At 33.9% G+C, this 25,708-nt stretch overlaps 1 protein-coding gene across 2 annotated transcripts; it reads left to right on the top strand.

Moving 5' to 3' along the window:
* Positions 1-1,434: 1,434 nt before the first annotated feature.
* LOC129227352 (alpha-tocopherol transfer protein-like) lies at positions 1,435-24,943 on the top strand. Of its 2 annotated transcripts, XM_054861899.1 has the most exons (6): positions 1,435-1,559; positions 1,686-1,881; positions 13,581-13,823; positions 16,303-16,496; positions 20,117-20,227; positions 22,189-24,943. In XM_054861899.1, the coding sequence occupies exons 2-6, from the start codon at positions 1,734-1,736 to the stop codon at positions 22,369-22,371; spliced, it is 879 nt and encodes a 292-aa protein (XP_054717874.1). In that variant the 5' UTR covers positions 1,435-1,559; positions 1,686-1,733; the 3' UTR covers positions 22,372-24,943. The 2 variants fall into 2 exon arrangements, with proteins under 2 accessions (XP_054717874.1, XP_054717873.1); XM_054861898.1 differs by lacking the exon at positions 1,435-1,559 and having other exon boundaries at positions 1,567-1,881.
* Positions 24,944-25,708: the final 765 nt, after the last annotated feature.

Here is a 25,708-nt window from a genome sequence, read left to right as displayed (position 1 = left end):
TATCCGTCCTTGGTTTAAGAAAAGATCACTTTTGCTTAGACAACCGTTTTCCAACGTGTACAGTCTGCCCACGGATTATATCAAAGTGGCAAACATCCAGTTAAGGCGAGTCTATCTGAGTGAGGAGGATAAGTAACGATTAAATGCGCGTTTTCCGCTCATTTGAATGTCAATCTGCTTAGTTTAGAGGCTAGCATACATCTGCAACAGCTGACGCCCTAAAAACTAATAGTTGCGCCCATTTCCGCCTGTAAACCTAAAGTTTGATTTTCCATCTAATCGGTGGTCAGACTGTGCGTAGTACTTTTATCTGAATTTTTATGCATAACTTATTAGGAAACTCTATGAGTGTCAGATTTAACGCTATAAGAAGTGATCCATAAGTTCTGCAAAAACTGTGCTCAAAGTGTTCCTAAATATGGTGTGTGTTCAAAATCTGTCCGAGTTCAAAAATGTTCTCAAAAGTGATTTAAAAAAAAAAAAACTGTTGAATCAAATAAGTGTTCTGGAAAGTGTTTTAGAAATGTTTTGAAAACTGTTCCAAAAAGTGTACTTTAAAGTGCTTTGAAAAAGGGGACAAGTGCCCGTTAGGGTAGTTCAAAAGTACATGTAAAAAAATTGATAACAGGACACCCCTCAATATTTTTAGACTTGTGGGTAGCAATAGACTGGAAGAATTTTAGCTTCTTATTTCAACTGAAAGAGAGTGCTCAACCACGTCCCCCAAACTGCTTAAGTATGGAGAGGGAGGTTAAAAAAAGGTGTTGAACTGAAAACACAATGCTACATATTATACTATACACTAGTAATATGGATATAAATTGCAATAAAATAATTATTTACAAAAAAACAGCTGGGGAAATTAAATGTTTCTAAGTTTGTGGCTTTTTCTATGCTACGGCTAGTGTTAAATTAAGAGTCATTGAGCACCCCTCTTAAAATTTGAGTAAGAAGCTAAAACTTTTCCAGCATAATACTATAAGCAAGTCAAAAAAAAAAAAAAAAAATAAATAAATAAATAAAAAAATAAAAAAATAAATAAATAAATAAAATACGGGGTGTACTGAACTGTAGCTGAAAAAAAGCTTTTTTGAACCACCCTAGTGTCCGTGCTCAAAAAGTCTCTGAAAAGTCTCTTAAAAGTCTCTATTTTACATAATCTTCTGCTATCATAAGGGACACTTTCTATTTTTTCTCTAAAGTTGTTCAAGTTAAGCATTTCCTCCTGCTCCGTTTTTTTCCTTCTACAAGCCACTTTCTTTAAACAAATTCACAAAGATATTTGCATTGACTTAAAAAACTGGTTTAATCCAGATCTAATTAAAAAAAGAAAAAAAAAATCCCCATGCAGGGAACATTTTCACCTTTTAAGCAGGTGGAAAGTGAAGCGTTTTTCCCTATTTCGCGCTCTAAGTCGGGTCACTGCTGCATTTTCTTTGGAGGAAGTACATGTAACAGATTACAACTTCCCCGTAAGGCATCAGTGTATATTCATAGCAGTGGCGACGCAGTGAGATTATTATGCCAAGAACAGCTGTAGAAAACAAACATCTGATTTGGTGGGTTCTGTCTGCTTTTTGAGGCGATCCATATTTCTAACTCAAACAAAATGAGCTTCTACATGAAAGGAGTTCAGTTCGTTCATGAATTGTCGAACAATAATATATATCTTCTTATTTTTTCAGGAAAAGTTTAATTATTTCTTGTTGCACTTGTTTTTAAGTCAGAAAATTATGGAGACTGCAGTTCCGTCCGCTGACTTTATGCCTTTTAACTCGACGACAATTACGGATGACATTCGGAAAACTGCTGAAGAAGAATTAAACGAAAAAGAAAGTGACATTCAATCATCACTGAAAACTTTGAAGGAATATTTAGAAAGTAAGTAAATAAATAATTATGTAAAAAAGTAACATAATAATACACAATGTTAAATATGTACTATTTATATTGTTCCTTGTTTCACCTCGTTGGTTTTCTCGGATACATTACACTGTAAAAACGATTCAGAAACGTTCCTGGAAAATAATAGGCAGCTGATGTGCCCAATTTCAACCACTAATATATCTTGCAAAAACCAGGAACGTTTTCCGATAAAAGTCAGTAACCTTTCTGAAATATTGGAAAATATCTCCCGTTAAAGCCAGTCGTGAACCTTCTAAAAAATTAAATTATTTGATTAGAACTTCCTTGATGTACTAAAGAAGCATTGGAGCTACCATGGCCAAAGCTACACGCATATTCCTTGCCTCGCAAGACTGCAGCTACACAGTGACATATTTGCCCCCATTGGGAACTTAGTCAATCTGGATGACCCGTAATCAAGATAAAGCCTATACACTTAATAAACACACTCAGTCAATCTTTAAACTGGTAGCATAAAATATCTTTCACACCAGTGAGAAGTCTGCATCCATGCATCTTTTAGCAATTCTGGAAACTTTTTTGCGAAAATACTTGATTTTACGGGGAAATAGGTGAAAACCTCTGGAATCCCGAAAGGTTCCACGGAAATAACAAGTAACGTTTCGGAATTTTTTTACAGTGTAGCATCGCAAAGCTCACACTTTTTGCATTGAAAAATGAGTTCCATTAAACCACGTAATAAGTGTCTGCATTCAATTGATAATTTGTGCTTTATGAACATTTATTTCATACTGTTACTAATTTAGTTGCATGCAAAGTTGCTTACAACACTTCGGCATGAACTAAACCCTTTTTCTTGAGTTTAATGACGGATAAAAGAACCGATCTGAACTAGTGCCCGTAAGTATGTAAATTAATAACTTCACAACGAAAGAAAATGTAATTTTTTTCTTTGATTTGTATTTTATAGTATTAAAATAATTTTACAATATTGTGACGGCCTGATTACCTCAAGTACCAGTGGTAGCGTGAAGTGGCTCGAATTAATTTCTGAAAAGATGTCATTACAGTCACCAAAATAAAAATAATAAAATGCTACTCCTTTGAAAAATTTAATTTTTTTTTTTTTTTTGGGAGGTATTGAGTGACCACTAGAGCTCGAATTCTGCCGTGGGCAGAAAAAGGGCGAAAACTTCAGATTTTTCAATTTTCTATTTTATTTTATTTTTTTATATTTTTTGTCTTCTATTGTACACTTTAAAAAAATTCCGAAACGTTACTGAGTATTTCCGTGTAAAGTTTCAGGATTTTAATGGTTTTTATCCACTTCCTGGAAAAATCAAGTATCATTGTTGAAAAATTTCCTGAATTGCTACAAGTCGCACGAATGCTGACTTTTCACTGTTGTGAAAAATATTTTTACCTCCCAGTTTAAAGATTAACTGAGCGTATTTATAAAGTGCATCGGCTTCAATGCAACTGCGGCCCGTCTGTACTAATTAATCTCCCAAAGGGAGCGAATAAGTGTGAACTACGTTGCTTTGCAAGAATTGCAGGCGAGTAAAATTCTCTTTATTTACCAGCAATTCTGGCTTAGCTTTGGCCATATTTGCAATAATGCCCTTGGAACTTCCTCGATAAATCAGGAAGATGTCGAGCTATTATATTATACCTTCCTACGTTAACTCGAATTTTCCAGAGATACGACTGACTTTTAACGGGAATATCTCTGAACTTTTCAGTAGGCTTCAGAATAATGTCAGGAATGTTATTGAATTTCCGCGAAAAACGTTCCTGGTTTCCGCTCGATATGTTACTGGCAGAAATTGGGCACATCAGCTGCCCATTATTTCCCAGGAACGTTCCTGAATCGGTTTTACTGTGTAGGGTAACAACCCCAGTAATTGGCACTTTAAGAGTTTGTCCTTAAACTTACCACTGTTTTCATTTCTTAAAAAATAAATATTTACTTATAAATATTTTTGTATGAAAGAATGCACATCTGTGCACCTATTCAGTTCCCTAAAATCAAAAATATTTGAATTGATATTTTTATAAAAATATATGTATAAAAAAGTTACCAAAATCACCAATGCTTGGCACCTCATACCGCAGTGTATGGACACCTTGTGATCCAGTAAATGGCCCATGTTAATAGAACTGGAAAATCACTTTATTTTTCACTTTTAGATTACATCCAAATTTTATCATCATAAGAAACATAATTAATGTTAATTTAAAGTAGGTAATTTTACATAAATTATTGTTAAATCACACATCTTGACGCTAAAAAAGTACTTTATAGAAATAAAAATAAGTTTAAAGTGTTGCGCAGAAAAAAATATCGAGATTATTGCTGTTTCATTAGTCGGTATGTAGTTTCGATTTTACGAATATGGCTGTTTCCACAGAAAAAAGAATACTGACCCGATGATTCTAAGGGACCATAAAAAATTTAAACCGATTCACTACAGTCTCAGTATCTGACTGATAGGCAAATATATTTGTTTTTTTATTGTTTCTATTTAAAATTTAACACTATATTCTGTAGGATTCAAATCAATAGTCGAACCCATATAATAAAGTTGCTGAAAAAGTATCAGAAATCAAACTAGTGACATATTGCATGAGACATTAGAGTTTATAGGCACATGTGCCAATTACTGGAGACTAGCAAAACTAAAGCACCACTAAATGGCATCCATCATTATTTCAAAAATCCAAAAAAGGACAAAAATATATTTCTAACCCCCACTCAAAGTAACACTTTTTATTTAAACAAAAGTTTTGACAACGAAAATTAAAATATATTTTTAATTAGATTTTAATGAACTGATGCGCATGCTTCCCTTAAGCCAGAGAAGAAGTTTTTGCAACAAAAATGGCTGATTTGACGCAAGCCACAGTTGTTTCTCCTTCCTCCGCACTGCTACCATTTACAAACATGAATTGAACTTATAATCTTTAAAGTAAATGTACATTCAGTTGGAATATAGCCTTCTACTTTTAAAAGATTAGATACGAATCTTATTTTAGGACATTTTTGTTGGAAGTGCCAATCACTGGTAACCTGTCAATTACTGGAGGGTGTTACCCTAGTAGTACAGAAAACTGTTTTAACCATCATCCCACAATAGCTTCAAAACCGTACTATTAACTGGTTGAAATCAGGTATGAAATACGAAAAAACAAATTTTTTTTTTGGCCATGTCTGAAATTAGTTCATAATTTTACGTACGGTGTGTATGTAAAAAAAAAAAATCTGTGCCTCAAAGCAGGACTAAAGTAAGTCATATTATCACTACTTTTCAATAAAGCATACAAACAATCGTCTGGAGCACACAAATATTGGGACTCGGGCTCCTAAATCACTGGAAGGATTTTTTAAAAATAGAATTACATTGTTTAGGCTCGATGTGAAATAGGATTCTACATACAATGCAATAATAACATACAAATCGCCATTTTTAGACTTACTTTAGTCCAACACAGAGGTACAGAGTTACCGTATTAAAATTCTTCGCTCGCCAACCCCCGCTTGCCACCTGCGGTGGTTCAATGCCGCCTGCGGTGGGTGACAATCATTGATTTTAATGGTTTTATCCCTGGATGTCTTCAGGATATCCTGTATGTCCGACCCCTTTTGGATTAGAGGAGTGAGACACGGCGGAATGGCTTAACTTTGGATACATACCCTGTATCCAACGGAGCTAGTATTGACCATTGAGAAGACAGAAAATGGAGGGAGTGAAGACTTTCTTTCATGAAACCAAGACCCCACGTCATGTAAGAGATTTTGAATCAAATGATTGTCACCCGCCTGCGGCGGGTGACAATCATTGATTTTAATGGTTTTATCATTGGATGTTCCCAGGATATCCTGTATGTCCGACCCCTTTTGGATTAGATTAATGAGACACGGCGGAATGGCTTAACTTTGGATACATACAGTGGCGGATCCACGGGGGGGGCTAAGGGGGCTATAGCCCCCCCCATGAGGTCTGAACTTACACTAGATAAAATCGAAATTTCAGAGATTTTTAATACTGCAATATTGTTACATGTTTAAGTTTGTATTATATTTAAATAAATACAGAAGCACTATCAGTGGCGGATCCACGGGGGGGGGGGGGGCTAAAGGGGCTATAGTCCCCCCCCCCATGAGGTCTGAACTTACACTAGATAAAATCGAAATTTCAGAGATTTTTAATACTGCGATATTGTAACATGTTTAAGTTTGTATTATATTTAAATAAATATAGAAGCACTATATAGAGCGGCGTATACATGGGGGAGGGGAGAGGGCATAAGGGACTGTAGCTTCTTCTCTCATTTCGTCAAAACTTACGACAGATTAAATTGTGATCTGCAATGGCACGGAACGGCTCAGAGGGAATAATTTCATTCTGCGATCGAGGTATTTTTTAATCTGAAAGTTAGCCGTAATATATTTTACATCATTCCAAGGCTAAGGGAGCTATAGCCCCCCCCCCTCCTCTCCCATAAGGTCAAAATTTACACTAGATAAAACCGAAATTTCGAAGATTTTAAATACGTCAATACTTCTGCGAATTACAAACATGCATTATATTTTATTAAATATGTACACTATATACGGTGGTTTATTAATGGCGAGTTTGGGGTGGGAGGGGGGGTAGTAAGGGGACTGTGACCCCTTCTCCCATTTGGCTAAAACTTACAACAGATTACAACGCGATTTGTAATTTCATGGAAAGTCTTCGAGACAATAACTTTGTTCTGCTATCGAGGTTTTTAATCTGAAGTTATTACTTTCCAATTAACGCATGAGGGGGGGGGGCAAGGGAGTATAGCCCCCCCCTACCTCCATGAGGTCAAAACTTATACTAGATAAAACTGAAATTTTAAATTTTTTGATACTGCACTACTTATGGATATTTTATGTTTGTATTATATTAAATTAAATTTATACATTTCAATGGCGGATCTATGCGGGGGGGGGGATAAGTGGGTCTATAGTATCCCCTTGAGGTCAGAACTTACACTCGATAAAATTTCAGTTTTAGATATTTTTAATACTGCAATATTTTTACTAAGTTTGTAATATTTCATAAAATTTATACAGCTTCAATGGTGGATCTGTAGAGCAGTGGGGAGGAGGGGGGAGGTGCTAAGGATACTATAGCAACCCTTACCATTTGGTTAAAAATTACATTCATAGAAAATGAAATTTCAGCGATTTTCATTACTGCACCACTTTTGTAAACTTAAGCTAGGATTATGTTTACTAAATTCTCTTCCTGTCAACGGACACCACTGTTCTTTCTTTGAAGCCCGCGACATCCAGAATGAAAACCTGTCGTTCACTAATCCTTTTCAAAACGTTTAGGCAGTAAATTAAGCAAGTGTACTAAGCAAGCCGGAGAGGACGATACATAATGGCTACTGACAGGTATCATCAGGAGCAGGTATGGTGCATCCCTATTTCCGGGGAAACCGATAATAGAGTCCCTCCCACTGAATTAGGAATATGCAGTCGGACTAGAAAAAAAGCAATAGTTCCTTTCTGTAATGTTGAATTGCTGACCATGTGTCTCGTTAGGACTTATGTTTATTGCAAATGAACTCTTAATAGGCTGTTTTTGCCCAGAGACAACATTGAGTACTTCTCTTTTGAACAACCAGCAATAGCACAACGAAGTAGTAATGCTCATAATATGCTAAGGTTACTGATAAGGAAAAACCAAGAGCGAAAATTTAGTTAAAATAATAAAAGGTGGAAAATTGTGGAAAAGTTTTTCTGGGACGCGGCATCGGTTGTCGCAGTATTGAACTGTTGTTTTAACGAATTGCTTGTATTAAAATTCATACTTGGATTCTTGGTTTTTTTCACACTTGGAAGTTTTGTTAAGAAACAAATGTGGCGATTTTGTTGGACTGGCGCTTTAAAGGGCGGGCGCTAAATTGGAGTTTGACTTGATTTATTTCGTAATTGTTTTGATATTTTAAATATAAGTATTGTCGAATGAATATGAAGCGTCGACTTACAGATTATTTTAGTAAAAGCAATACGCATATAACTGATGATTTCCAAGGACACGATGGAGTTAGTATCGATAAAATACCATCAGATTCCAAACAGCCGTGTTCTAATAATGGACTACTACAACGCATGCCGACTACATCTAACGTTGAGAATGTGAACAACTGTACAGCTGGATGTGAGACTTCTAAAGAACAAGTAAATATATTTTCTTTAAAATTCAGCTATATTTTAAATATGTTATAACATACCAAACTGTATATTGATATACAAAAATAAAATTAAAATTATCGTTTAAAGCATAAATAAGTAAAATAGTAATCATGATTGCTGGTACATGGGGGGGGGGGTCATGTTAGCAGGAACCCCCTTTTTCAATGTAAAAAAAGGTGTGAGATTATGGAGTCTAAGACGTTTAACGAATTTCTGCATCCATAAGCTTGCACTTTTTTTTTTTTTTTTTGCATTGAAAAATCCTTTTTTTTTTTTTTTACCCCCAAAACATGGGCAAAAGATGAGGTGATTTCAAAGCAATCTGATAAAAATCAGGTGCCTTTGTTCAATTTTTAATTCATTTATTTATTTTTCACATGTTAAGTTTCAACATTTTATACTGAGGGTTTTTTTTTTTTTTTTTTTTGCAATACTACTATAGTTTTTTCTCTCTTCTACATTGGTACTCTCATAAGTTGAAAAAATAAAGGTGTGAATTTAGAATGTTTGCTAATGAATTAGACAAATTTTTTGAAATTCACTAAAACTTTGAAAAGGAATCTTATTTGTTCATATATTATTAAATAACTATCTTTTTGCAAGAGAAAGATAGTTTCGTTTTCAGAAAATTGGTTTAACCATAAAAAATAATGAAAAATTATAGTGCTTAAATTTAAGATTTTTAAATTTTTTTTCTAGAGAATAATTCTTAAAATCGTGAGTGTTCGTAAATAGAGTTTCGTAAAATTGAGTGTCAACTGCATTTTAAATGCATTTAAACCGTTTTGCACATTCAACATTTTTTGTATCAGGTAAATTATTTCTATTTGAATGTATTTTTAAGATAGGAATATGTATTATAATTTGTAGGGAATATATTAAATTACTTAACTTATAAATGTATTTTTTTTAGAATCCTACTGATATAACATCTTTAACAAATTATCAATTATATGATATTGGATTAGCTGTTGGAAAGATTTTAGATGACGATAAAAAGCTGAAATATTTAAATGAAACATGGAAGCCTCCGGTGAGTTATAGCTTTCCAACAAGAGCTGAAGGAAAGCAGAACCGTAAATTTAGACGAGAATGGTTGGAGCAGTACAATTGGCTTGCTTACAGTGAGCTTTCGTCTGGTGGATTTTGTAAAATGTGCGTTCTGTTTGCACCAACTGGAGCTGGAATTGGAAATCAGGTGAGAAATTCCATCAGTTCATAAGTGGCATTTTTCAGAATTGAATTGAATTTGTTTTTTTTTTTAATAGTGTCAATATTCTTTATAGGCAAAATAATAGTTTAAGCGCTCTTCTCGATATTTTTTTCTGTTTTTTTTTTTTTTTTTTGGTTTATTTCTTAGATTCTTCCATAAAGTGGTGGTCAAAAGTTCTTTTCGGCTATTTCATTTATACTGACTGTCGTTATTAAATACATTTGAAAAATAGAAAAATTCAAGATAAGAAAGACCGCGATCTTTTAAAAAACGGGAATCGCGCAACCCCGCGCCTTAGTGCAAACTCAGCTTTAGGTTTTACGCAAATCTCATGACCCACTGAATACATTTCACGATGTCAATATCGATCAAGCTTCCATCATTCACAAGCCAAAGGAAGAAATAGACCAAAACAACCTCGTAGATAAAAAAATTATTATTAAAACAGTTCATTTAAATTAATTTTTAATTATTTTTGAAACATCAATGACAAAATATCTATGTTAACAGTTTTAACGTCGATGGCATCGATACATCATATTTTTTACATATGTTTAAGGCTTGTAAACTAAAAGTTATCATATTAGACAAGTAAATTCATAAGCTGTATTTATTTATAACAAATTTTTTTAATTGTCTAAGCAAAGTCCATAAAAATAGGAAGAATGGTAATTTTAATGCATTATTGAAATTACCTCAATTCGAAATCAAGTAATACAAAGGAATAAGCAACTCATGCATACTGTTAAAAGATAAAACCTCGAATATCAACATAAATTAGTTTGAATAATTTCGAAAGACTTTTGCTTCTAATGTTCCACCCGGTTCTTAACACCTAAATTGGGATATTAATTGAGCGTCAAATTTTTTTTTATATTGCAGTTTAATAAGATGTTTATTTATTTTCAGGTGCTTAAAACATTCGTTAAGGAGCCGTTGATTAAGTTTAAGAAAGCTACAGAAGAACTAAAATATCACCAAACTACCCAATACCATCAATTTTCTGTGGGAAAAGCCCTGCATTTTAAACAATCCATGGAGCCTATTCCTGGAAGTTCAGTAAGTCATGTTGGCCTCCTGATAGACGCTAGAAAAGCCTCTATAATAGAGCAAAATTTAAAACGCTTGAAGCCTATAGTAAAAACCGTACTGTTTTGTGCCCATAACAATATGCCTTTGAGAGGTCATAGGGATGATGGCAATTTGAACAGCAGGGAAGAGCAAGAAAATGCATTAAGAGGAAACCAGGGTGTTTTCAAAAGTCTATTGGCTTTTAGAATTGATGCTGGTGATGAAGATTTGAAAACGCACCTTACCACTTGCAGAAAAAACAGTACACATATCAGCAAAACAATCCAAAACAACATAATCGAATTCATTGGCGATTATATCCGTTCGGAGATTACGAGTAGTATACAAAAAGCCAAATACTTCTCAATAATATGTGATGAAACCACAGATGAAAGTAAGAAGGAGCAGTTTACGTTTTGTGTGCGATATGTCGACATAGACAGTTTCACAACCAGGGAAGATTTCCTTGGATTCGTGGAACTCAAAGCGACAACTGGTTTATCGATTATATCCGCAATAGACGAAGAACTGACAAAACTGAATTTGTCTTACAAATACCTCTGTGGACAAGGCTACGATGGAGCAAGCAACATGTCTGGGCCATTTAAGGGCGTTCAAGCTCTAATTTCCGAGCAGCAACCCCTCGCCATTTATACTCATTGTTTCAGCCATTCCCTGAATTTGTGCATCACAAAAAGCTGCCAAATTCCTGTTATAAGAAACGTAATGGGAACAGTTGAGACTGTCTCTGTGTTTCTCTCGGCTTCAGCGCACAGAACAAATGCATTAATCGATGTTGTAGAAAAGCAAGACTTTTCGGAAACTAAAAAAAAGAGATTGAAAGCACTTTGCCCTACACGGTGGGTAGAAAGGCATGACAGCCTAATAACATTTAAGGAACTACTTGTTCCTGTTGTGACTGTGCTGGAAAGTTTACATACAACTGCCTCTTCCGAAGCGTCAACAAAAGCATATATGTTAAATGCTTCAATAAAAAGGAGTGAATTTATTGTTGGCGTCGAAATATCAGTGTACTGTCTCAGTTTGACACTGAGGCTAAGTCAGCAGTTGCAAAGCCCGAAGCAGGATTTGTCTTCTGCATTAGCTAATGTGTCTCAAGTTTTGGACACTTTTCGGAGTGTAAGACAAAACGCAGAACTCGAATTTCAAACTATTTACAAAAACTGCCTTGAAATTGCTGAAGAATTGGATCTGGAGTTAGAAATACCCAGATCAGGAAAGCGTAAAAGTGCTCGAGACTATACACCTCCAGAAAATCCAGAAGTTTATTTCAGACGAACAGTCTTTCTTCCTCTGATAGATCACTTCATTTCCGAGATTGATTGCAGATTTAGCAGAGATTTTCTTGGAGTGCTTTTCCTCGAAGGTCTAATTCCATCGAACTTGTCGAGGCATACTGACAAAAATAATAACTGCTGCAGACAAATATAGGAATTTTACAGATGAGCTAGGAAGTTTGAGCTTGCTATTAGCAGAAATCAAGATGTGGAGGAATAAATGGCTGCCGATATGCGGTCCTCCTACAACAGCTATCGGGGCACTGAAAGAGCTAGACCCTTCGTTTTTCCCATCTATTGCTGTTCCTTCTCCAAATTTTCGCAACAATCCCAGTAACGACTTCAACAGCTGAACGTAGTTTTTCTACCTTAAAAAGGATAAAAACCTATTTAAGAAGCACAATGGGAGAAGTACGGTTAAATGGACTTGCTCTAGCAAATGTGGCAAGAGATAGAGATGTATCTGTCGACAAAATAATTGAACTCTTCTGCAAAAGTAAGAAGAGGAGAATGTGCTTGGAAAACTGGGAACATGTCAAATATTGTTTAAAGTTTTTTTTTTTTTTTTTTTTTTTTAAACTAGAGTAACAAATTAAATCATTTTATTTTCTTACAACTAATGTGCCGACTGTGTTTTTGAAAAATTGTTTCATAATCATTTTAAAAAATAGACTCTTTTGACAATTTTTTAGTGTATTTCATGTTTTACAAGTTAAAAATAAACATATGCTTATTTTAAATAACAAATGTCGTAACATTCTCGTGAAAAGGATGCTGAACGATATTATTCTGGATTTTTTTTTTTAACAGACCTAAGTTAGCCCCCCCCCCCTTGTCCAAGTTCTAGATCCGCCACTGGATACATACCCTGTATCCAACGGAGCTAGTATTGACCATTGAGAAGAGAGAAAATGGAGGGAGTGAAGACTTTCTTTCATGAAACCAAGACCCCACGTCATGTAAGAGATTTTGAACCAAAGCATTGGAAGAAACCTGGTTTCTTTCGCTTGTTTTACGCAAAACGTGCCAGCCATTCGTAGTTGTTGAGCCACGTGACTTGTGGTCTTTGAGTCAGCTTCTGCTAAGCCAATGAATGATTGAACTTGCTCCCTCCATTTTAATTCCTGCTCTAAAGTATTGACATGGTAGAAATTAACAATCCGGAAGAGATACAGACACACAGACAGACGCGCACAGCTTTTAACAGTATAGATACTAATTCAGCTTTGCGACCGTTGAAAAAAAATCGCGAGACACACTGCAAAAATGATTCAGAAACGTTCCTGGAAAATAATGGGCAGCTGATGTGCCCAATTTCTGCCGGTAAAATATCTTACAAAAACCAGGAATGTTTTCCGCTAAAATTTAGTAAACTTCCTGAAAATATCCCGGAAGCTTCCTGAAAAGTTCAGAAATCATCTTGTTTTAAGTCAGTCGTGTAATATCTTGGCACCTTCTTGATTCATTAAGAAAGTTCCATTTGCAGTATTGCAAACACAGCCAAAGCTAAGCCAGAATTGCAAGCAAGTATCGAGAATTTCACTCGCCTGCAATTCTTGCAAAGCAACGTAGTCCATACTTTTTCGCTCCTTTTGGGAGCTTAAACAGCATGGACATACCGTAATCGGTTGGAATCTAATACACTTTATGAACACGCTCAGTTAATCTTTAAACTGGGAGCTAAAACGTTTTTTCACAACAGTGAGAAGTCTGCATTTGTGCAAGTTGTAGTAATTCAGGAAACTTTTTGACAAAGATGCTTGATTTTTCCAGGAAGTGGGAATAAAAACCATTGAAATCCCAAAACGTTATACGGAAATACTCGGTAACGTTTCGGAATTTTTTTACAGTGCAATTTTGTACCTTTTAAAAATGTAACTATTTTCGTTATTTTCAGATGACGCTGATCTCACACCATGCACAGATGATGGCTTCCTACTGAAGTTTTTAAGAGCCAGAAAATTCAGCGTAAAAGCGGCCTGGACTCTCGTGCAAAAATATTACTCTATTCGCATAACATACCCTCATATGTTTAGAAATTTCAATCCTACGGCTTGTGCGGCTATAATGCAGTCTGGAATTCATTATTTTTTGCCTTATCGAATGAAGAATGGCTGTGCTATTTTGATGTCAAGATTTGGTAAGAAACTTCAAGTTTTCAAATATTTTGCTTTTAGTTAATTTCTTTATGTTTACACTAGCAAAAATATCCGGCGTTGCCTGGGTCATTAATAATTGTAAGAAACAATCGCTACTTTCTTTCGTTTTCTGTTTTAACTGAAAGAACTCAAAACACACCGCTTTGACGTGATTAAAAATCAAACTTCTTCCTTACTCACACTGTAAAAAAATTCCGAAAAGTTACTTGTTATTTCCGTGGAACCTTTCGGGATTCCAGAGGTTTTCACCTATTTCCCCGTAAAATCAAGTATTTTCGCAAAAAAGTTTCCTGAATTGCTAAAAGATGCATGGATGCAGACTTCTCACTGGTGTGAAAGATATTTTATGCTACCAGTTTAAAGATTGACTGAGTGTGTTTATTAAGTGTATAGGCTTTAACTTGATTACGGGTCATCTAGATTGACTAAGTTCCCAATGGGGGCAAATATGTCACTGGGTAGCTGCAGTCTTGCGAGGCAAGGAATATGCTTGGTTCTTGCTCGCAATTTTCGTGTAGCTTTGGCCATGGTTGCTCCAATGCTTCTTTAGTACATCAAGGAAGTTCTAATCAAATAATTTAATTTTTTAGAAGGTTCACGACTGGCTTTAACGGAAGATATTTTCCAATATTTCAGAAAGGTTACTGACTTTTATCGGAAAACGTTCCTGGTTTTTGCAAGATATATTAGTGGTTGAAATTGGGCACATCAGCTGCCTATTATTTTCCAGGAACGTTTCTGAATCGTTTTTACAGTGCATAAAAGTAAAATAGCAATAAGTATAAAGAACGAACGGGTATTCATTTAGAAACGAAAGCACGAATTGAAGCATATAAAACTTTGAAGAATTTCCAAAATGTAAACTAACAAAAACAAAGATCACTAAAAAAACCGTGCTCTTTATTTAATTGAATAGTACACGCACAAAAAAAGAAAAAGAAAAAAAAAGCTCTCTATTATATTTCCCTATGTGTGCAAAAAGTGGAGTTTCCAAATGTTGAAATGACTTGAAATTCATGTGTGCTCCGGCGAAGCCTTGATTCAAAACTTTCAATATGATTACTATTAATATTGATGCTGTTAGGCATTGAATTTTTGTAACAATGGGTATTATATTTAATTATTTAGTGGGGAAAGTACATGAAATTTACTGTTTTCCCTCGTAACTTTTTTCAACTAAGTTTTCTTGTAAAAATTATAGCCTAATTTGCTTCCTGATAATGTAGCTATCTATGGTGAAAAAATGGTTGAAATCCGTGCAGTAGTTTTGAAGTTTGCCCCGGACATACATACAGAAGTAGCCATTTATGTATACAGATTCAATGGTGTTCCCATAGGGTTATACACCATATATGCAGTATACTCTCAAACACCTTTTAGACAAATAGCGTATATTCAGTACATTACCGCCCATTACCCAGGGTTAAAGCAGAAATACACCGCCAGCCAACAGTCATTTCCAACCGAGGACTGCAGTTTCGTGCCTAATAGCACTGATCAGCTTGGCATAGTAAAGTGACTGAACTAGAGATGGAAAATTTCTTAAGGAAGCCAAGAGTGCCAAACAAACTGTTAGCTAATATAATTAGCACAGATACAGACGAGTGACCGAAGCAATGTTTCGGTTCAACTCGAAGATTAAAGGCAGGTCATATGGTATATTCAGTAAATTACCGCCCATTAGCAGGGCTAAAGCTGAAATACACCGCCAGCTCAGTCATTTCCAGCCAAGGACTGCAGTTTCGTGCTTATTAGCACTCATCAGCCCCAAATAGCGTATACCCTCAAGCTTCTAACATTTTCATATTATGACATATTATGCATATGATTGCATACACATATTGTGCGTAATGGATTACTGGGAGTATACCCTCAGAAAAATTGATGGGAACATCACTGCTTATATTCGTGAATACTGCTCACCTATTGAATTGTCTTACATCTTTCATTTTTAAGTCTGTTGCAGAAGTAGAATACTTCAAAGGTTTCAACTCAAAAATAACACATCACTACAAATGCATTTTTTTAAATCAAACCTTTGAACTTCCATTTACTTGTCTATTAAAAAAAAAGAAAAACCAAGAAATGTAAGCTCATTGTAGAAATGTCTTATTGCTAGTCGGTCAATATTCTTGGTAAATTAACAGTTCATGTCTATTGTTCCGACTTTTACTTGGTGTTTTCAGCTTATAGGCTGAAAAATGAAATTTATGGTGAAAAGGAATCGAAACCTATTGGCTGGAAGATTTGTTTAGATAATAAGTTATTTTAGGCTTTAATTGAGTAAAAATTGAACTATGGTGTTACCATTTGATTAAGGTAACCAACTTATTTAATATTTGTTTAGTTCGTTGAGTATCATTTGTGTTTAAGATGGATAAGTATGATTTTTATGCAGTTTTTTCGCTATTTTCTCAAATATTTCTCATCTCATGGATTTTGTCATTTTTTTCCTTGTAGGTAAATGGGATCCTAAAGTTTCCCTTTGCGAAGATATCCTCAAATTCAATCTCCTGTGCAATGAAATGGCCATGTTGAATCCTGTAACTCAAATTACTGGATTAGTTACCATTGCAGACATGAAAGATTTCTCTTGGTCCCACTTATTTAATATCCCAATTTCAGATGTTAAGTGCTTTATTAATGCTTTAGAGGTAAATATATGTTACTTCCTTGTTGCCTAGTTGTTTTATTCTCATTTTTTTTCTCTTATTTATTTATTTACATAACAGATGCGTTCACTTCACATCATATACTTGCTTCTTTCGTGTATACATGGAATGGGTAAATCTATTTTTCAAACAAAAGTTGGTCATTTATTTACCAGGAATATCAATTCATTTTTTACAGTATAAAAGCATTGTATGTAGTTACAAATTGGTGCATATTTTATCATCCCGTAGTCATACATAATTGTTCTTTGCTTTTTCCCCCTTTTATTTAAATCTTTTTTCATATTATAGGTTCTGTTATTTTTCCCTTTTTTTCCTTGCCGCAAAATTCCAATCATAAAATTATTTCCCCGCTTTTATTATCTTCACTTGTATGTATGTATGTATGTATCTTGTAATGGAATCTTGCAACTCAAATTTCACCCACTTCCTGCGATTGGATTCTTTTGAAATTTGGCATGCGAACTCAGACCCGATGTCAATGTATCAAATTCAATAACTTTTAGTTATTAGTTAGCTCCAACTATAATCATTTTTTCATGAATCCATTAATTATGAGGACGAAAAATGCTGTCAGAAATTAGAATTAAATATCGGTAGAAGCCCCTGATTGTTCTGCATCATTTAAAATTTGTTCCAATGTTCCAAGGTAACTAGAACGGGAATTGTAATAGTTTTTAACTAATTTCATGCCAAAATGTAGGCAAGCTTTCAATTGCAAATTCATTGTCTATCAAGGTCTTTGTCGAACAATGCTTTTATTGAAATATATCTCAAATTTTTAAAGTAATACAAACATGATTTTGGCACATCATACATTGATGACTGATACCTGAGCCCTTGAGTCATTTTTTGAGAAATTTCTTGGAAAAAAATCTTGAGTTAGTTAAAATAAAGTTTGCCATAAAACAAGTAAAACTAAATACTAAAAAATAAATTTATAGCTTAAAAAGAACTAAAAAAAATATATAATACGCTTTTGTAGCAATATGAACCAAGAAGTGAAAAATAATCTCTGGATGTTAAGTATGATAAATGATTGATCAAACTAATAACTTTAATGTAAAAAAAGCGTGGGATGATACATAACGGTTGTCTTAATTTTCCCCATTTGTTGTCCTTTCAAAAATGTAAATAGATCGCACCAATAATGCTTCATATCAGTTGTCTTAAATTTTCTCCATTTGTTTGTCCTTGCAAAAATGTAAATAGTCAGCACACATAATGTTTCATATCAGTTGTATTAGATTTTCTCCATTTGTTGTCCTTGCAAAAATGTAAATAGACAGCACCCATAATGCTTCATATCAGTTGTTTTAAACTTTCTACATTTGTTGTCCTTGCAGAAATGTAAACAGACAGCACCCATAATGCTTCATATCAGTTGTCTTAAACTTTCTCCATTTGTTGTCCTTGCAAAAATGTAAATAGACAGCACCCCACGGTTTTTTTCTTATTAAAGTTAATTGTTTGGTCAATTATTTTATCATACTTAACATCCAGAGGTTATTGTTTACTTTTTAGTTCATATTGCTACAAAAGCGTGTTTTTCTAAGTTTTTTCTCTGTTTCTGTAGTCTAAAATCATCGTACGCAGTTAATTACAAATTGATGCATATTTTATTATTCTTATCTTCGAACATAATTGTTTTTTTCCCCATCTTTTTTCCGTATCATGGTTTCTGTTATTTTTCAAGTGCGACTTATTTTTCACGTACCCGCATAATACAATTATTGAATTATTTTTCTTTTTAAATCAGTTCAGATCACATTTGGATAATTCAGGGGGTCGCATACGATCTACGGGCCGCAGCTTGAGTATCATTGGTGCAGAACTTTTAAGCATCTGGACTGGGTGTGCATAGTGCGATTATACTTATCCGCACCAACGTCATGGAGAAATAAAAGGGGTGCTTACATTTACTCCAGTTTCTAGTGTGAAAGAAAACACACTGGGGAAAATGAAAACATAACTTCATTCGTTAACCAATAGTCATTCAGTCCAATATTTTATACCCACACCGTGAGAAAATTCTGAAGCGTCAGAGATTTGTATTGGACAAATTTCCGGAATTTCACTGGTTTTCATCAATTTCCTGTAAAAGCATGTATATTTCACAACAAGATTCCTGAATTGCTACAAGTTACATGAATGCAAACTTTTCATTGTTGTGAAACATTTTTTTACCTACCAGTTTAAAAAGTAGCTAAGCATATTTATTAAGTGATTCTGCCACTCTTTTGTTACCACTGCAGACCAGGATGACAAAGCTCCCAATGAAGAATAAAATGACTTTGGCTTCCGCAGCTCTACAAGGGTTGCCCTTGCTTACCTGCAATTTTGCCTAATCCTTGGCCCTAGGTTGCAGGAATGCTTCAAGCGTGGTTTTGGGAGCTCTCTTGGTATATTAGGAAAGCGCCAAGCTGTTACTTAAAGCCTACTAAAGTGTTTAACGAAGTTTCTATAGACGTGACGAGCTATTGCCGGGAGAGCTCTGAATTCTTCAGAAATATTTCAGGAAAATTTTCGAAAAGTTCCTGACTTTTAGCGGAAAACGTTCTTTTTTTTTTTTTTCAACGTATGTTATTAGCAGAAACTGGGCATATTAGCAGCCCATTATTTTCCAGGAATGTTTCTGAATTGTGTTCACAGGGCAGATTCTCTGAGAGTAGTCTTAGACACAAGACACAACATTTCATATCTCAACTCTTCCAAAGGAAGGGGGAAAATCTTAAGTTGAAACATTTAAATTATGTTTTCCATCACCTCTACTAACCCTACTCATTTTTTACACTTACAACGAAGGAAGGGACCTTTTTTTTCTGTGCAAAAAAAGACAAAGTTATGAATGAAAAGAAACTCAGGCTAAAGTTGCTTCACTGTAAAAACGATTCAGAAACGCTCCTGGAAAATAATAGGCAGCTGATGTGCCCAATTTCTGTCAGTAACATGTCTCGCAAAAACCAGGAATGTTTTCCGCTAAAATCCAGTAGCCTTCCTGAAAAATCCAGAAATATTCCCGTTTCAGGTCGGTCGTGTCTCTGGAAGTTCAGAGTAATCTTAGGAGGGATAACTCAACAGTCTGGCGCCTTCCCGATTTATGAAGACAGAGTCAAAAGCAGTTTGCAAGCATGGCCAAAGCTAAGACAGAATTGCAAGTTAGTATCAAGCATCTCACTTGATTGCAATTCTTGCAAAGCTACGTAGTCCATACTTAATCGCTCCCTCTGGGAGTCTAATCAGCATTAACGAACCGTAATCGGGCTGAAACCGATACACCTTACAAATACTCTCAAGTAATCTTTAAACTGGGAACTAAAAGTATTTTTTACAACAGAGAGTAGTCTGGCTTGTGACAACTAGTTGCAATTCAGGAAACTTTTTGACGAATATACTTGATTTTTCCAAGAAGTGGATGAAAACCATTAAAATCCCGAAACGTTACACGGAAATACTCAGTAAATATTTTTACAGTGTACCAATATTTATTTTTAAATGTTTTTTTCACTTGCAAAGAAATTGGTAATTGGTTCTTATACTATTTCGTATATACTATTTTGCTGTATTTTTAAATGCAAACTATAGTGATCTTTTTCTTTCAGAATTGTTTACCAGTTCGAAACAAAGCCATCCACGTGGTTAATAATTCCAGTGTTTTTTCTGTGCTGTTTGCTCTTGTCAAACCTCTTTTGAATGAAAAAGTACAAAATAGGGTATGTTTGTGCATTGTCGTGTATATATATATATATATATATATATATATATATATATATATATATATATATAATTGAGAGCATAATGATATGATAATGTCCTGATTGACAAATTAATTAATAATTAATAGCTGCTTGTCACGAAAGTTACAGTGCTAGTAAAAAAAATGGCATCGCCCTCGCATTTTTACAACTATGGGATTATATGAGAAGCTTTGGTCGCCAATTAACGATGAATGTATGTGAAGTTCTGCAAAACTTATGAAATAAACATTTAACAGCAGGAATCCAATAATTGTTAACGAGATTGGGGCTGTTTCCGGGCCAAGGCAAACTACTGACCCCATGCTCATTTTTCCATTTCTGAACCTGCGTGTGAATTTAGAGAAAAAAATTACTTAACCCACGTCAATTTAAGTCAGATGGCAGGATAAAGGTTTTTAAATTGTTACTTACCAGTTTTGCCCTATGGCACGGAGCAGAATCATCCTGGAAAATTACGTTTGGAACTGAGGTAAAGTGATCTCGGATAGTATGAAGCAATTTCTCCTCCAAAATGCCAATATGCACCTGAGCGTTTACTGTTCCTTACCCAAAGTGAAGCCCACCAACTCCTTGATCAGAAATACTTCCCTAAATCATGTGGGATACGGGATGCTTGACTGTGTGTTGAATGCAACTGGATGATATTCCTCTCCTTTGCGGCGCAAGTGATGCAATTTTTTTTACCACCACTGTATCTTGGAAATCAATGAAGGGAATGTTTAAATATTTTGCTGTTAGCTAATATTAATGCTGTTTCCTTAATAATTTGTATTAATTACCTTTAACTCCTTTTCAATTTCATCCATTTATTAGATAGGCAGTAAAATAATTCAAAAAACATATTTCCTGCAACAAGCAACAAGCAAATGAAATTTTTTGCTGCTTAGTTGAGTTTTCAATACTGGAAAAAATAATTATTTTCATTTATTTCTACTTCCAAATTTTTCTTTGATGACAACTGAATAGGGAGCTAAAAGACGAACTTGAGCTTGTTTGCTTCATATTTTTCACTGCATCGTACTTCGAATAGGTTGGGGGGTGGTTGATAATAGCAGCTTGACATCTTCCTGATTTACCAAGAAAGCTCCAACAGGATTATTGCAAGGCTGAGACGGAATTGCAAGCAAGCAAGCAACTTTGCTTAGACTTATTCGCTCTTTTTGGAAGCTTAGTCAATTCGGACAGGGCATATGTCTCACGACAATAAGAAATCTGCATTCGTGCAACTTGTAGTAATTCTACAACTTTTTGACAAAGGTACTTGATTTTCACAGAAAGTAAATAAAAACCTGTGAAATCCCGAAACGCTCCATGGAAATAATTAGCGACGTTTCGAATTTTTTTAAAGTGTATAAATGTGCTCAGACAGCAGTAACTTCTGTTCACATAAGCTGAAAAGAAATTTTCGTAGCAAACTATAATTATTGTTAATGCATGAAATCTTAATTTCGCTAACTTAATGTGAAATGTAAGCAGTTTTGTTTGCTCAATTGTTTCATTACAACGCGTGCAAAATTGAAGTAAACTTGAAGCAGTCAGAGTAGCTGTAGAAACTATTACAAAAGTAAGAGTGCATAATGTAATTCATTTACTTTGTGTGTTTGTTCATTAAATATGTTTTCAATTTTTACACTTATTTCGAGTGTAATAAATTTGAGTGGATCAATTTAAATTTCACAAAACTATTTTTTTTTCTTTTCACCATTATTGTTGCTTTTAACATTTATTATAAAAATTGTTATTATTATTATTGAAAAATCTGTGTAAGTATTTGTCTTGTCTTTTTTTTTTCAACTTAAAAATGTAAGCTAAATAATTCAAGTTAAGCAGTAGGTAAATAGCTGTTATTCTGTGTCATAAAGTTGCTCACATATTATTTGCTAAATTCAGAATATGAGTCATGATTTTCTTTTCAGATATATTTTCATGGTGACAATCTTGACAGCCTGCATCAGCAAATACCCCCTGAAATTTTACCGGAGGACTTAGGAGGAGAATTAAGTTCTTTACCGAATGAAGATTTCTACAGTTCTTTATTAGACATGGACGAATTCTTCATCAGACAGCAGAATTTTGGTTACCTGAATAGTAACCCTTAAAACTTTTGATTTTCATACAGTTCATTATCTGTGATATGTTAAAAGAATTACTTGGATTGCGAGTCACATGAGAAGTTCTCTTTTTGAGGTTTCTTTACTTTTCCAGCTTCGGGCACAAAATAATTTACCTTTTATGCGATAAAACTTGCTAGAAATCATGAAAAATAACTTCTACTGGTCATATTGTTGTTTTGAAGTTATATCATCTTTCGAAATTTAGTTTCAAAAACTTCATATAAACTCAGGAGAAATATTATAACATAGTTTATCAGAGTGATAGTCAATTTTTAGATATGTACGTTTTTTAATGGGTATAAGGAGCAGGATGACAAAAATAAAATTTAAAAAAATAATTATAACAGAACTGTGCCAAAACCTCGGAATTAAGTCAATGTAAATTAGTAAAATCCAATGACTGGGGAAGTTGAATAGAAAAAGAAAAATATGTAGCGATTGAGGGCAGAATTCAAGTAGTTTACACGAACCACATAAGAATTATGCAAAAGTTCAATGACAGGGAAGGGTAAATCCAAAAGATTGGCTGTAGTTATGGTATTTTAAAATACCACCACTAATTTGGAAAGGGGATCAAAGCATAACTAACATTTAAGCTTGAATGGGAGTTCCGATGCGTTCTTTAGCTAACTTCTCGAAAAAAACATTCTCCAAACCGCAATTTTAAGTTCTATATGGACGATTTTTGAGGGCCCTAGAATCCTTTTCCCGTATCTGCGTTTTGGGGAATTTTAATGAGTTACAGAAGTTCTAACGAATGAATGCAAAATTCAAAAGAAAAATTTGAAGAAAAACTCCTAAATACTTTTAAACATCCTTATAGCTAAATTAAAAAACAAATCATTGTCAAAGGGAACTGTTTTTAAAAGTATGGGAAAAGGTTGTACATTTTAGTGTGTGGGAAAAGTAACAGAATAAAAACGGGAGAGAGGACTTCCTGCCAGAAATCAAATGAAGCTTGTAACTTTTTGAGGAAGATAACGTCTCTGCCCTAGGTTGACATTTTTATAAAGTGAGGGCCTGATAGTTAGATAATGGGTGAACTTGAATGTTTAAAGGCTAGAAAAAATCAAGTATACATGTAAAATGAAACTCTTGAAACCGTATTATAACTCTTAAATTATATCCATTACACACAATTTCAATTTTCTTAACTGGTATTCAGCTTGTAAAAAAAAACAAGTTTTAAAAAAATTGCCTAGTTATAAGGGGATTGAACAACTTTTGGCTATTCCAGTATTCATTTTCTTTTTCTATTTAAGAATGTTCACTCGTCTCATATGCATGTTATTGATTTTCGTAATAAAAAACAATAAATATCATAGAAACAATAAAAATTAATGGAATAGAAAATGTTTCCTTTGAATTTAAAGAGAAAGAAAAGTTTCTTCTTGCATAAAGTTGTTACTCTTTATTAAATTTCTGAATACTTTGTTGCCACTTTTTCACACTTGCAAGATTTACAACTTCATAAATAGTTTATTATTATTGTTATTATTGTTTTGAGATTTAGCAAAATCCTTCATAATGCAAATGAAGCGAAATATATTGAGCACAGAAAATTATTTCACGATTCTTAATGAATTTGTCTTGAAGTTTTATCGTTATTGTGACAAAACAAATTCAACTCAGCAAAGGCTGTTGAAGGAACACAAATATTTTTAACAAATTAAGAAGAAATGAAAAAGAGATGCAATTAAAGTTTATAAAGGGTTTTTTTTTCAATGATCAGAAGATTTGAAAACTTCTTTCAGTAGTGTTTTTGGCGTCAAGTCACACTTTAAGAAAAAAAAAGTTTTTTTTTTTTTTTTTCCGTTTTTACCCATTTGATAAGAAAAAAAACTACCTGTAGCTAACACACGTCTATCGCTTCGTTTAAAACTTAGTAATTTTGAGAAACAACACTTTTCAAGAATTTCATATTGTTAAAAAACACATTAAAATGCATAAACTAAAAGAAAAAAAAATAGTTACATCAGTTTTCAAGACAAAGTGAAAAAAATCTTTCGTTTAGAAAAGTTTTTAAAAAAACACGGTGGCAAATGTTGTTTGAAAAAATATTTTTTTATTTTACGTGTAAGTTCTTGCTGCTGTTTTCTTCATATTTTAATGCTCTTAATTTTCCTTTTCAGTTAAATTTTTCGCCAACTCCTTTCGCCTCTTTAAAAAAAATTATGAGCAGTAGCAAGTTTGCATAACGTATCGAAAAATAATTTCAAAATTGCATTTTAAAATTATCATTAGACTTTTTTTTTTAACCGATGAATGAAATATTCCGCAAATAATATTCAATTAGAGTCTCGAAAAGTAATATTTTTCTCGGAAATTGCTGTGCATTGCCCATTATGTGTTATTTATTCTCTTATTAGTACTTGTTCTATTATTTTGTTGTGGTACTTACTGTTTTATTTTGATACTGCTTAATACATTAGGCTCAAATTCAAACATCATTTTTATGTATTTTTGATGTTGATCAATTTCACAAAGTTAATGAAATAAATTTATTTGTAGAATAAAATTGTATTATTTTACTCTGAAAATAAAATCTGTTTCATATTAAATAGTTTTTTTTTTCTGAGAAAAAGAGTGACAATGTAAAGAGGATTTCGAGATATTTCGAGTTGATATATCTCGAAAACAAAAGACGATATTGGAATAAAAATAACGGTATGGTTTTTTATGAATCCCTTAAAAATCATATGCGTGAAATTGGAAATTAGCTTTAAAAAATGCCAACAGGTGGCGCAGCACGCTGTGCTTACAGCGCTCGCCCCTTTCATACATGGGAAGTCTAAAAAACGTGTAGGTACTTTTTTGAGGTTCTTTAGTTTCCTCCGCCAAAAAAGATAACATGCACATGTATGTTCTTACAACCTAAATTTCAAAAAATTTCTGGGTATCGCTTCTTAATCCTTTTTCTCTAATATCATTAATATACGTATCGTCTGAATTTTCGCTTTACACGTTCATTAAATTTATGAATTCTGTCTTCACGCTATGGAAAGTCCCTCCTCTTCAATCGTTATTGTATAAGGTGTGCCTGTAGACCCTGACTTGGGGGTGGGGGGTCAATTTATCGGTAGCAAACTTGTTACAGAACTTCAATTTCAAAAAATATCGTCTTCCCCCCAAAGAGCGTCAATTGTCGTCTAAATTTGCCCTTTGGGAACTTCAATTGAGAAATTTTGCCTGAAAAGAGTTCCTGAACACACCACTTCTAGAATTTCCAAACATAGCTTACACAATGCGTTTTCCAGACATTAATTTCCAAAAAGATTTTTAGGAATTCTGGAAATCCCCCTCCCCTTCAAACATTACCCAA

This window comes from Uloborus diversus, chromosome 8 (genome assembly GCF_026930045.1).
Source record: "Uloborus diversus isolate 005 chromosome 8, Udiv.v.3.1, whole genome shotgun sequence".
NCBI classification, from domain to species: domain Eukaryota; kingdom Metazoa; phylum Arthropoda; class Arachnida; order Araneae; family Uloboridae; genus Uloborus; species Uloborus diversus.
The sequence above is the reverse complement of the archived record's forward strand: the minus strand, read 5'-3'. Positions and strand labels throughout refer to the sequence as shown.